The sequence below is a fragment of the Talaromyces rugulosus genome, chromosome II (genome assembly GCF_013368755.1).
Source record: "Talaromyces rugulosus chromosome II, complete sequence".
Lineage (NCBI taxonomy): Eukaryota > Fungi > Ascomycota > Eurotiomycetes > Eurotiales > Trichocomaceae > Talaromyces > Talaromyces rugulosus.
In genome coordinates, this window is record NC_049562.1 from 6,789,912 (window position 1) to 6,803,232 (window position 13,321).

At 48.6% G+C, this 13,321-nt stretch overlaps 2 protein-coding genes across 2 annotated transcripts; one reads left to right on the forward strand and one right to left on the reverse strand.

Moving 5' to 3' along the window:
• Positions 1-479: 479 nt before the first annotated feature.
• TRUGW13939_04840 (uncharacterized protein) lies at positions 480-6,448 on the reverse strand (the record flags this gene model as incomplete). Its single annotated transcript, XM_035488006.1, has 2 exons — positions 480-4,286; positions 4,352-6,448. 2 exons carry the CDS (start codon positions 6,446-6,448, stop codon positions 480-482), a joined length of 5,904 nt encoding a protein of 1,967 aa, XP_035343899.1.
• A 3,028-nt stretch (positions 6,449-9,476) lies between these two features.
• TRUGW13939_04841 (uncharacterized protein) lies at positions 9,477-10,958 on the forward strand (the record flags this gene model as incomplete). Its single annotated transcript, XM_035488007.1, has 3 exons — positions 9,477-9,647; positions 9,700-9,916; positions 9,982-10,958. 3 exons carry the CDS (start codon positions 9,477-9,479, stop codon positions 10,956-10,958), a joined length of 1,365 nt encoding a protein of 454 aa, XP_035343900.1.
• Positions 10,959-13,321: the final 2,363 nt, after the last annotated feature.

The window sequence follows — 13,321 nt, forward strand, 5'->3', positions numbered from 1 at the left end:
AGTCCTGAGACTTCTCTGGTTCTGGGTGTTCAGTCCCAGTATTATCTTGCACCTGGGTTGCCAGTCCCGTGTCAGACGGGGGTCGAGGATTACTGTTTTAGGAGAACTTTCCTGGGAAGGGCTTCCCTGGTCCAGGGAGATTCTAGGTAGTTAATCCTGTGTCATATAGCTTCCTAGGGTAGCATTCCTAAGATTTATTTTTCTAATTGATTGATCTTCTTCTTCTTCTTCTTCTTCTTCTTCAATTCATAGACTGACCCAGCCGCCCTAGTGGCAGCTATGCAGCGTACAACTATAAATACAGGTGTTCCTGCTTCTTGCATCCAGAAATCAAGTCGCTCCGGCCAGAGTTACTTCCTCCTTCTGGTCCCGGCAGTTGCACCCTACTCATAGCTCTAATAACTGTTCCATATCTCTGCTCTTGTCAGACCTTTCCTGGTCCTCCTCTGCTTCTGTATACCATAAAACACTCGTCTACGTTATGTGTATTTCAGTACTGTGGTTGGAACTGCCCGGAATTGCTCCAGGAGTCCCGTCCTCAACATCATCTTGGCTGCTTGTACTGCCATTGTCGGGCTACAGAGAATGCTTTTGATGTCTATGCATGGATGCTTGCCTGCCCACATTCGGTGTCGTTCGTCCGTCCAGTTCCTGCATTCTAGCAGGATATGGCGCACTGTTTGGCGCCCGTGTCCACATTGGCATTGATCGGTGTCGGTCTTGTCGATGCTGTGGAGATATGCGCGTAGGGCTATCTTGGCTGTGCGCATCTGTGTAATGACCGAGCTAATCGCTCTGTGTGTGCCGATATGTGTGGTTAGTACCCCCTTTCCGGGCCGAACACCAAGTCTGAACAGTTCTCTGCCATGTTTAGCCTTTTCCCAAGATTTTTCCCACTCGCTTTTCATCGTCCGTCGGATGGCCGATTTTGTGGTTGCCGTTAGGGTTTGGACAGATTCCGGTTCTGGCTGTGGCTCTGGGTTCGTTCTTGTGTTGGGATTGTGACCGGCGGCTTCCTTGGCTGCTCGGTCGGCTGCTTCGTTACCTGGAATCCCTATGTGTGCTGGAATCCATCGAATCTGCACTTCCCAACCCTGATCTCGGAGTTTGTCGAGTGATCGTATGGCCTCTGCTAGGATATACTGTCCCGAGGGACATTTCGGGTTGGCCATTGCTTGAATGGCGGCTTGATTGTCGGTAAAGACCACACATTTTCCAGGCGTGTTCGTCTTTGAGTGTATGTCAAGTACAATCTGAAATGCCAGGTCGATCCCTCTTAGTTCAGCCGCATACACCGTGGAAGTGGTCGATGCACCCATGTATTCTGTCCTCTTTGTCTGTATATCTCGAAACTGGAGCATAGGTGCTATTGCAGCAGCCCCTACGCGTTCGTCGATGCCACTGCCATCGGTATATATACTTAGTGTTGTTCGTTCTGTTGCGTTATGTTCTTTCACTGCGGCTTCTGGAGATTCGGCGATGCGGGTGTACGGCGGAGTCCACCACGGCGGTACAATGTGCGGTTGTCGCTTCTCTAACTGATCAAGCTTGATGTTGAACTTACTCTCTAGGATGCTGGAAAGTTGGTTGAGAGGGCTGTGGGTGGTGTTTCCGTTATGGGGTGGGGCCATCTCTGCGTAGAGGGGGGTGGTCCTGATGCGCATCGCGGCTTCGAGTGCTGTTTGTTCGAGCTGTTGTATTGGCGGGAGTAGTTGTGCTTCTATATCGACGGCCGCACCTGCAGTTGTCCGAAAGGCTCCAGTGATAATTTGTGCTGCGCGTCTTTGGATCCGAGAGATTGCAGCAACCATGGCTCTGCCTCTTCCTTTTTCTTTCTTTCCGAGGGTATGCCAAGCAGAGCAGCCGTATAGCATTTGGGGTATAATCATCGCTTTGTATACTTGGCGGAGGTTGATTACTCCGGTACCCCATGTCGATGATGCTAGGGCTGACAGAGCTGACAGTCGTTTGGTGGCTTTGGCTTCGACTACTTCACGATGAAAGTCCCAGCGTAGCCTGGAGTCCATTTGAACGCCTAGATATCGACAAGATGGTGAGGCCTTGATAGTGGCGTGTGGTAGGCGAAGGGAGTGCGTGGTGTTGGCCTTGGGATCCCTCGAAAAGTGCACAAGTTCGTACTTTGCTGGCGCGAATTGTGATCCATGCTGTAGTGCCCATTTCTCGGCTTTCCGATGAATTACCTTGAGTGTTTTGCAGTTGTGTTGTGCCGTTGGCCCTACCGCTAAAATAGAGGCATCGTCGATGTAACCGACAGCTTCTGTATTCTCGGTTTTGCATGCATCGATCAAATCGGCGTTGTAGAATAAATAGAGAATCGGTGAGAGTGGTGATCCCTGAGGAATCCCGGTTTGAATAGGTGCTGAGGGTGCTGTGTATTCCTGGAGCTTGAGGGTCGTAGATCGATCGTCGAGAAAGGAGCTTATCCACCGCACGAGCATCTGATTTACTCGTCGTTTCCTTAAGTTGTGTAGTAGCCGTTGTCGGGTGACGTTGTCGAAGGCCCCTGATACGTCAAGGAGGAGTAGCGATGCCACCTTTCCATCGGCCCAAGCTTCGTGTATGCGTTGGAGGAGGAGATGTATAGCGTGGTCCGTTGATGCGAGTTTCCGGCCTCCTGTGTGTCGGATTGGGAGGAGGTGATAGGTATCAGCAAGGTAAGTTAAGCGGTTGGCGATTATTGCCTCTAATGCCTTTCCTAGCGTATTAAGAAGAGCTATCGGTCGATATGACTTAGGCTGCGTATAGTCATCTTTTCCTGGTTTCCGGAGGACTACTGTAATTGCTTCTTTGAAATGTATGGGGCAGTAACCCTGTTGGAGGCAGGCGTTGAAGAGTCTGTGGAGGCTTGGGAGTATGATGTCTAGGGTCTGATGGAGGATGCCGTTTGTGATGTCGTCCGCTCCTGGGGACTTGTTCGGAGCTGCCCTGCGTACCGCTCTTTCGATCTCCGAAGGCGTGATCTGCGGGCATTCGATAGGTCGAGGGTATTCGTATCCATCGATATCTGATAGATCGGCCTGGGGCGGCGGCGGGAAGAAAGTTTGGCGTAGAGTCTCTGCTTTCTCCTCCGGCTGGTGGGCTAGCTCTCCATCTGGCTTTACTAGTGTCGGTGTGCAGGCGGATGCTACAACGTGTCTGTTCTTGGCCCATTTAACTAGTTTCCAGAGACCGGATTCCGAGGCCGATGCTTCCTCTACCCTCTGTCGATGGGTGTTTCGAAGCGTCTTTCGAATATGTCGGCCCTTCCTGTTGCGCGCCTGTCGGTAGGCTTCGTAGTCGTCCTCCAGCCTTGTTCGTTGCCACCTTCGGCGTAGCTGTTGCACTGAACTACACATTTCCTTGCATTCCTGGTCAAACCCTGAAATGGAGCGTGGTGATGGGTTTGACCATGGCGTTGAGGCGTCAATGCCGGTTGTGAGAGCATTGATAATCGATCTTACATATTTGTCGATGCTGTCCTTTCCTCGAAGTTCTGTGGCGTTAGGCACTTCCGGAAGTCCGTCCCTAACAGTTTGGCGAAGTAGTGGTAGGTTAGTATTAGCCCACATCCGTTTCTTGGGCTGGGCAGCAGGTTTCCAACTCCAGTCAATAGCTGTAGCGATTGGGAGATGATCAGAGTCGTAGTCTAAGTTCGTGTCTACCTTGCAATAGATCGTGCGGGATGCTATATCCCACGAAGCGAAGGTTAAGTCGATTGTTGTCTCTCCGTCCTTCCATCTGTGGGTCGTAGTGCCTGGCACTGTGAGTAGTTGGAGGTGGGAATTTTCGACGATATTGAGCAGGGGTTGGGCGGCTGATATTCCACGGTTGGCGCGGCGGTGTGTTGTCGACCATAGAGGGTGGTGTAAATTGAAGTCGCCAAGCACTATGAGTTCGTCGGTTGCCTCTATCTCCCCAATAGCTTCGCCTAGTTTTGAGAGGGTGTCTGTTGCCACTTCATTGTAGACATTGAAGATGCATAACTTGTTGTGAACAGTCGGGTTGGTGATTTTGAGAACAGCGATGTCGGTGGTAATGAGCGATACGCCCCAAGAGCTAGGATCAATCCGTTTATTGATATAGAAGCACACCCTTGTGTTAGCGTCGTCCATATAGGTTAGATGGTAGTGAGTCTTCAAGGGGTGGTAGGAGGTAGCAGTGAAGGGGTTCCGCCAAGGCTCTTGAATTGCTAAGACGTCGTATTCCAGGACCCTGGAGTCCTGGAAAAGGCTCGCGAGGACGACGTCTCTTGACTTCTGGACGTTGTACTGTAAGATGCGTAATTCCTGGTGTTCTACCATGGACGTGGTGGGTTGTTAGTACTGTTTGTGACAGGTTGGCTTCGAGTTACTCGAGTATCCGATGGACGAGTTGAGGCTTCCAGATTCGATTGGTTGGCTGAGATTTCGGTCCAGGCTGGAGTTCTGGAGCTGCCTCGTCCGAGTGTTTCCACGCGTATTCTCACATTTTGTTGAGTGCAGTGGTATCGTCTCATGTGTTTGCGCACTTCAGCTGCGACTGCGAAGTCTTTGCCACAGTACACGCATATCTTCATGCACTGGGCGATCGTCAGCTCGGCATTGTGTGTTGGCCAGTCGCTGTAGATTTCCTGATGTGAAGGGCATTTACACCCTTTATATATCCTCCCCAGCGCTGTACGAGTATCTGTTGCCATGGAGGTAGGCGGGGATGGTTCAGTGTCTGCTATATTGTTCACCAACTCGTCGTTGACACCGAACACGTCGTTCAACCAGTCGTCTGCATCCTGTAGTGTGAATGTTCCTTCTGCTTCATCCAGTTGGCCCGTGGATGGTTGAAGTTGGCTCCCCTCGGGTTGACTGAGGATTCGCGGGTCTATCAGCTGTGCTGGAGAATTTTGTTGCGTCGCTGGCGTTGCCCAGTCCTCCTCGACTGACAGAGCGGCGAGGGGCTCTGTGGTTGGTACGTCTTCCGGTGTTTGGGGTCGTACCAGTGTTCTTGTATGAGTTGTGTGTACTATAGACTGTTCGGTTAGTTGATTAGTGGGCGATGGTGCTCGTTGCTCGACGTGCACGGCGGTGTTAGATTCTTGTGTTATAGGGCCCCCGGCTTCTACCAGTATTTGGCTTGCTGGTCGAGTTGTGATGGTCGCTACCGGTGTGTGGATGACCTGGGTCATATCGGTGATGTGTGTATCATGTGTACTTGGCCGTGTCGCTTTCTCTCTCAGAGGAACATGCCAGTAAATGCTCCGATCCTTCTTAGCCTGTTCGACCCGTCCCATTTCCTTTTTCCTTGATGGGCAGGCATTGCTCCATGCAGTGTGAGCATCTTTGCATACTGCGCATTGGGGAGTGAACCCTTCGACTCCTTTCTGCTTGCAGTGTTTGGTCTCATGTTGCTCTGCACAATAGCCGCAAGTTTGGGATGCGTTACATTGAGTGCCGATGTGACCATAATTATGGCAGCGGAAGCACTGTTTCACTCTGCAAGCGCGGTCATAGAGTTGACATTGATGTACCTGACCATCCCATACCAGTCCTGCATAAATAATTGCGTTGGCCATTTCTGGGTCTGTAAATTCGAGGACGATCGAAGATGCGCGTTTCAATGTGGCTTCCTTTGTAAGCCATCCAACGTACGAGATCTCGGCGGTAGGAATCACGGTGTAGTTGTCTGCCAGTATTTGCTGGATGGTTGCCGTCTGGTCCTTAATGTTGATAGAATTGGTAGGGATGCCATGGGCAATGACTCCGTAGGTCGGCACGATGATTTCCGCATGTTCTCCAAGACCTTTCACCCACCCGATGTTCTTTTTGAGTTTTGAAGCCTCTGCTGTAGTGCTTGTGAATATCTGTATATCACCACTCTTCAGTTGGTGCGCTGCAACCACTTTGATTGACTTGGTCGACGCGTTGTCCTGGATGGACGATTGTACTTGTTGCCTGGTCCAAGCAGCTGAGTGTGTTCGAAAACGCTGGGCGATACCATGATCCTTTAGCTTGACCATAACTGTTCGATCTTTGTATGCTGTAATAGTAGGTGAGGTCCTGGAGGGGTCTACGCCTTGTTGAACAGGTGGGGGTAGAGGCGGAGAGCCTTTGGCGTGTGCAGCTACTTGCGCCCAGGATACCGCCGCATTCTTTCTTCCGCTGAAATTGGACGCGTTGATTGAAGTAGTGCCTAGTCCCACAGAGTTTTTGATGATTGTCACGTCTCTTTGGATGGTCTGGGTGCATCTGACTGTGTCTTGAACCTGCTGAAGGACCTCCCCTATTGAGGGCTGTCGGAGGACCTTCCCGATGAGTGCAATGGTTGATGTTACATATTGCTGTACTATATTCCAGGGTATTTGGTTCTGTCGTCCTCTATCGACTGCTTGCAGCTGAATACATGCTTCCTTGAGGTATGTGGCGTGCTCGTTGATGTGTTCCGGGCCATTGTTTACCTGTGGCCACCTAGGCGCCATTACTACAGATAGACGCGTTTTTGACGCGTTTTCTGTAGTAAGTGCCTGAGTGAACTCAGATTCACTGTATTAATTGCAAAAAATTACGCGTTTCAAAAATTCGTTCTGAGCTGTGGGTGGTGTTCTTTCTTCCTGGGATGTATGTTGATCCAGCTAATACCATAGTAGTCTAATAATAGTCTGTGTCTCTGTGCCCATGATTCTTGGGCCCAGGAATCCTGGGTCCAGCTAATACCACAGTATTCTAATAATAGCTCGTGTTTCTGTGCCCATAATTCCTAGGCCCAGGATTGATTCTTCTTCTTCTTCAATTCATAGACTGACCCAGCCGCCCTAGTAGCATGGCTATGCAGCGTACGACTATAAATACAGGTGGTCCCCCATCTTCGCTTTCAGAAATAAGCGGTTCCTCCTCAGAATTGCTTCTCCCTTCTACTCCGATGCAGACACACTTCCACTTATACTGTAGTGCTAATGATAGTACTGTATCTGTGACTTGTCAGACCTTTCCTGGCCCTCCTCTACTTCTGTATATCATAAAACACTCGTCTACGTTAGTTGCATTTTAGTACTGTGGATGATTCGCTACCTTGATTACATAGAAGAGACCTTGATTACGTAGAAGAGACCTTGATTACGTAGAAGAGACCTTGATTACATTGAAGAGACCTTGATTACGTAGAAGAGACCTTGATTACGTAGAAGAGACCTTGATTACATAGAAGAGACCTTAATTACATAGAAAAGGCCTCGAGTAATCGCTTAGTTTCCAATTAGGATGATTACCATGTCTTTATCACGGAAAGCCACCTGTCTTAGAGTGCGGATATTAGTGGTAATTCGTGTTATTTTTATAATGCGATCATTAAGACACATCTTGTTAAATTTTGCCTGGTCCAAACTCTATGCTTACGGTAAATTTAGGTTCTCTATCCACAATAATTATTTATACTGTAAGTAAACTTCTTTAGAAATACTAAATTCTCTATCCTCTTTCAAACTCACTGTTTCCTTCCACTCAGTCGTAATGCCCCCACTTTCTCCAACTTCGGCTGAGACCCAGCTTTCACGCTTGCGATTAAAAAGCCAGCAAAAGCTCCGACTGAGAAAGACTCTTTTCAAAAAAGCACAAAAATTCAGCGTCGAATGCGATTGTGATATGTATTTGATAACTCGAAACCGAAAGACCGGTCAGATTCATTGTTTAAACTCCGATTCGACAGGTCACTGGCCGCCGCCTTATCAAAGTCTCGTGAGCTCTTCTACCTCATGGATTAGTTTGCAGTAAGGCTGACTGGTCAGTATTAGGGCAGCCACTATCCTCTGCCTATAATAGAGACAATCTGAATTTATGATGTATCGAGTGACATACACTCTACAAGTATTCTCTCAAGCTAGTGATATATTCGTTGTTACTCCAAATCGTGGATTTGCGCCCTGTCGAAGGAGCAGACTGCGGCGACTGCCATAGGTAGTACAGTAGATGTGACTTAAGTTAACTAATAAAATATCACAGAATACTTAAAGTTCATTGGTCAATCTTTTGACTCTCGGCAAGTGGACGACGCGTAGAAGGGGGCCAACCGCCTCTCCTGCATCTTCACCCTTCAGTGTGCCACAACGCTTTCATGCAAAGCCGGCCATACCAATTCACCGCGGCTTAGATGCGGTATTCACGGAATATTAACGCGGGGAGGCGAATGGAGAGATATCCAGCGAGTTGTGATCGATTGATCTGACCCCCTAGTGGCTTAGCGTTAGGGCTATTACCCTATCTTATTTTATCGACGTCGCCGTCGGTTTTGTTTTTACTGCGTCCGGCATTTATGATTACTAGTTTATGTTCTGTCTATCGTATATAAGCCTAGAAGCCAAATCAAAAATCGCTCAACGACGTTTCGGAACGAATCGCGGGATTGGTGCCTGTATCAGCAAGGAACTGTAAAAAGTCTTGAGCAACCAGGTTTCAGTCCCATACAGTCGTGCATTATCTAGCAATTTAGGGTACACCATGTTTTCGCTACTATCCATACAGCAATAACTAATGTCGAGGGGTAAGAACAGCGGGCCATCCGACCTGCTTGGATATTTCCAATGGAGGCCAACGGGCGGCTAACTAGTATCATAAATTCTTGGGCCTGAAAAACGTGAGCACGCCAGGGTATTAGTAGAGCCAATCGGTGGAGCAAGCGTATCTAGTTGCGCGAAGTTGCACTGGGTACAAAACTGATTAATTGCGCAACCCACGACTTACCACTATTTGAATCCATCGAGTACGCCTCACTGGCCTTTTCGACGTTGGTTGCTGCAAGGTCGCAATCCTACTCTGCCTCGCGCAGTGTTTTCAAAACAGATCTTTTATATTTGTCTGAAAATTTGCAAATTTCTGCTAGCGTCTTCTACCGGCTACCATGACCGTCACTTTGCCATATCTCCATTTCTTTTACTCCTGCACACGTGCGCACATACATATGTCAAGATTAAGTAAGGGAAGGCGATCCCTGTGACTTCCACATGCGGCAATGACCGACGCCTCAGGTTCCAACACAAAGTCTGGAGGCAGTACATCAGACTTTATTTCTTCTTGACATCGTCATGAGCTTGTTAATTTGATTTAATATATTAGTTAGACTAGAAATATGTGCTATATAAATCAAATGACTGTCGTTATTACCCTGGGTTGTGGAAAATGTTAGGGACAATGCAGCAATCTGGGATGTCCCTCCCTTCTGAAATAACCAACATGGGGCTAAAATAACCAACATGAGGCGTTCTTTTCCGGGAGGTAACGTAGTAACGCCCCAATATCGGAGGCGTCTTGGCTTGCTGACAAAAATAAACCCCTCCCGTGAAGCCAAGAAGTAAGCTAATTTCCGAGGTTCAGCTGAGGCTGGTCGCCTTGGCTCGCGAATTTACTTAAAATCATCGATGTCATTTCTACTACGGACTGGTCATGACCTGTGCTACCATCTTTAATATCCGCGGACAGACTCGGATTTCTCAATTGATTTGCATCAATCTACTAGCAATGCGCTCATTATGGATTACGGCGCTATGGGGATTGCAAACAACTTGCGCGTACTCGACAAATTTCCCTCTTGTCCATCGAGATAACCCCTCTGTTCTTCATGCATCATTGGAGCAACAGCGCGAGACATCGGATCTTCAGAAAAGGGACGGCCCTGTACAAGCGCCTCTTGTTAGTAGTCCTGCAAGTTATTCTAAGCAAAGTCATCTTCTAAATATGACAGGCATGGTACAGGGGGGTGGTAATTAACATTACAATGGGCACCCCTCCTCAACTAATGTCGTTACCCGTTGATATTGCGGACCATCATTTCTCACTTGTTAATTGGTACAATCCACAAGTATCAACTACTTATCAGGGAGACTATTGGTACCAGAGCGCAAATGATACAATGGGAATCGGGTCTACACAGATAAAAGAATTCAATTTCGACTCATATTGTAGGTTTCCTCGATGGCTTTTAGTTCCAGGCAGAGAATTTGGCTAATTTATTATGTATCATCAGATCCTGAGGCAGTTATTGGGATAGGACCTGGGAATCATTCTCTTCCTTACTCGTTGGTTGATTATGGAGTCATTAAGTCACCATCGTTCAGCATTTGGTGCGACGATCTTCAGACTGGGGAAGGCAGCATTTTGTTCGGGGGTGTTAATTCCGCGAAATATCATGGTCCCCTTCAGGCATTCTCCTTTGATCCCGCATCAAGTCTATCTATCCCTCTGAAGGAAATTACCATTCAACTCGGTGCCAATGGCAGTGCCGTACCGGGGAACTCCTCAACGTCAAAAACATTTTCTATGCCGGACAAGCCGTTGCGGCTTCAAACATTCACGGAGTACCGTGAAGCCATGGGGTTTTCATTCTTGCCTGCGGACATTGCAAACCAAACGTATTCCTATTTTAATATTTCAGGCCCAGATTCAGATCCCATGCAACAGAATTATCTGGGATCCCTCCCCTGCAATCGCACAGATACTGAAAACTATACAGTGTCTTTAACATTCGGAAACATTACCGTCTCCTATCCCTGGGAGGAACTCATCATACCTATCCGCCGTGTATTTGATTCTGGTGCCGTTGAGGACGTTTGCTACTTTGCTATCGGGAGGGGTAAGGAGACTTCAGATTATGACTACGGTTATTATATCCCTGGCGGCCCTGGAGCCGTTCTTGATTATGCCGGAATACTTGGAACGGTATTGATGAGCCGCCTTTACATAGCGGTGGACTATGACAATAACCTAATTGGAGTGGCTCCCTTGAACGAAAACCCAGGCCCTGACAACATTTTGGAAATCGGTACCGGCACAGAGCTGCCAGACGCTGTGGGCGATTTCCCAGCTACTAACACGCCGTATATTGCTCCGTCAGTTAACAGTTCTACATCGAGTGGCCTGGCAGCATTGCGGACAGCGCCGCCATCTGCCCAGAAACACGTGGTTGCTGCTTTGGGGGCAGCAGCCTTGTTTGCTGGCTTGTAATGACAATCTACATATATACATCGATTGATGACTTTGAAACAATACATATAGGGCTAAAAAGTATTGTATTTGACTCTAAATTTCCATCGCTGGCGAGAACCTGACGGGACCCGGCGCGGTCACACCGGCATCATCCGCCACACTCACAGACACGGGTGTCTCCGGGCGCCCAGCCAGACACCCCAAGCCAGGTCGACACGGCCACAGCCCCGAAGCCCACTGAACCATGGGGCCTGTCCAGCCAGGCGGTCTGTTGAATATCCCGGTGGCTGTGCTAACCCTAATAGCCCTAAGTGTGGCTGATGGTATACGGATGTGGGTCCATGCATATGTGTGTACAGGTGATCTGCTCGATCACTGTGCTCGCTTGCGGTTTCGCGCAGCATCTGGGTTCCCCGCATCCGTGCCCACCGCGTCTGCCGCCGCTGAGTGATGGTGCAATTGACGGGTCCGTCACGGAAAACCATGAAGATGGATTCTGTCGGAAGTCAACATATTCACTATAGGCTAGTGGATGACGGCAGCAGGAGGATATTGCTGTAAAGCAATATCTATTATTAGTAAGATGACGGCATCCAAAGCACGTGACCGTATAGCCAACATAGCCAACTATGTACTCCAACGGAGGCAATCACGACAAATGACTATGATAGCTATGATTACACTTTATTATACTGTATAAGGACACTCATTTACCATCATGTATCTATTTTACTGTGTTTTGTTCCCTACCTTAGACCTGTGGGACAATTGATAATATGATTCGTCAATTTTTCTGTTATTGCCTATCACCTATTCTAGAATGTTCGAGCCACCTTCAGATCTGGCCGTGTCGATCCACCCAGGCGAACAGTTGTCCACTACCGATGCTTTAGGTTCTATATCCCTAGATGTACGCTGTTGACTCAAAAACAAGGTAGATGATACACCTAGACCCTAGGGAGTGATGTAAAAAATGCTTTAAAGTATTTGTGCATTGCTGACTCAAAGTGAAAATGACTGGGTGATGATTATAATAGTGACGTAAAATAGAAATTCTTTCAAGGCAAGATTATTACAGGGCAAGATTGTTGCAGGGCAAGAATATTACAGGGCTAGAATATTACAGGGCAAGATTATTACAGGGCAAGATTATTACAGGGCAAGATTATTACAGGGCAAGATTATTACAGGGCAAGACTGTTGCAGGGCAAAGCCGCCCCCTACGCTAACTCTGTGGTCGGTGAGTCATAGTTGAGCTAAGTGAGCCACCAAACCCTTACCCCAAGTTTTAACTTTGAGAACCTTCTAGAGAATTCACCTGGACCTATTGGTCCTTAAGTTTGATCTGGACTCTGTGTCACTGATCATGTTTTTTTGTAGCTGCGGCGCCCGATTCCTGTCGTACGTATGTGGTGGCTTGGTCGGGTAAAACCTGTACTAAGATCGGGAGCAATTTTTGTAGATGGAGCAGTCATATTCTATAATCAATCAACACATTGAGTGGACAATACAGTTCTCCCGTGATAAGTACGTTTGGAACAGCTATACCAGGTGGTAGATGGGATTAGATGGTTTGGAACATGTGACGATTGCTCTTGGGATGAGCGTCGAATTAGGTGGTTTCTCTTAGCCCGCATTGCTTCTTGTGAGGATCCTCATAGACTGATAACCCTTCTAAGAACTCCCTACCGGGTTGGCCCCCATAGGGCTGGGCCTCAGTCAGGATGAACTCGCGAGGTCGGTACCCCGTGCAGGGCTGAACCTGGCCATAGGCTAGCCCGCGGGGGTTAGCCCGCGGGTGGTGTTAACACTGCAGTGCTGGCCCCAGATCAGGGTTGGTCCCAGGGTTGTGCACCCCGAGCGGGTACAAGCCTCCAGCAGGCCTGACCCGCCCGGTCTGCACCAGAATGTTCGACACTCCTATCACCGAACCGGTTTAGTGATGCTCAATTCGCGCTATGCAGTGACCCGTCGATACCCAAAATGGTCTAGTTCCGATGTCCGTTGACTAAGGTCATCAGGCCCCACCGACATTTCTCTTGCAGACGCAGCGCTCTTGCAGCGGCAACGCTCTTGCAGCGGCAACGCTCTTGCAGACGCAACGCTCTTGCAGCGGCAAAACTCTTGCAGACGCAAACCTCTTGCAGCGGCAACGTTCTTGCAGACGCAACGTTCTTGCAGACGCAACGTTCTTGCAGGCGCAAACCTCTTGCAGGCGCAAACCTCTTGCAGGCGCAAACCTCTTGCAGGCGCAAACCTCTTGCAGGCGCAAACCTCTTGCAAACACATTCCTCTTGCAGGCGCAACGTTCTTGCAACTGCAATGCTCGCGTTCCTCGTGGGTGAGAAAGATTTGGAATGATCTTGACTTCTCATGTTATC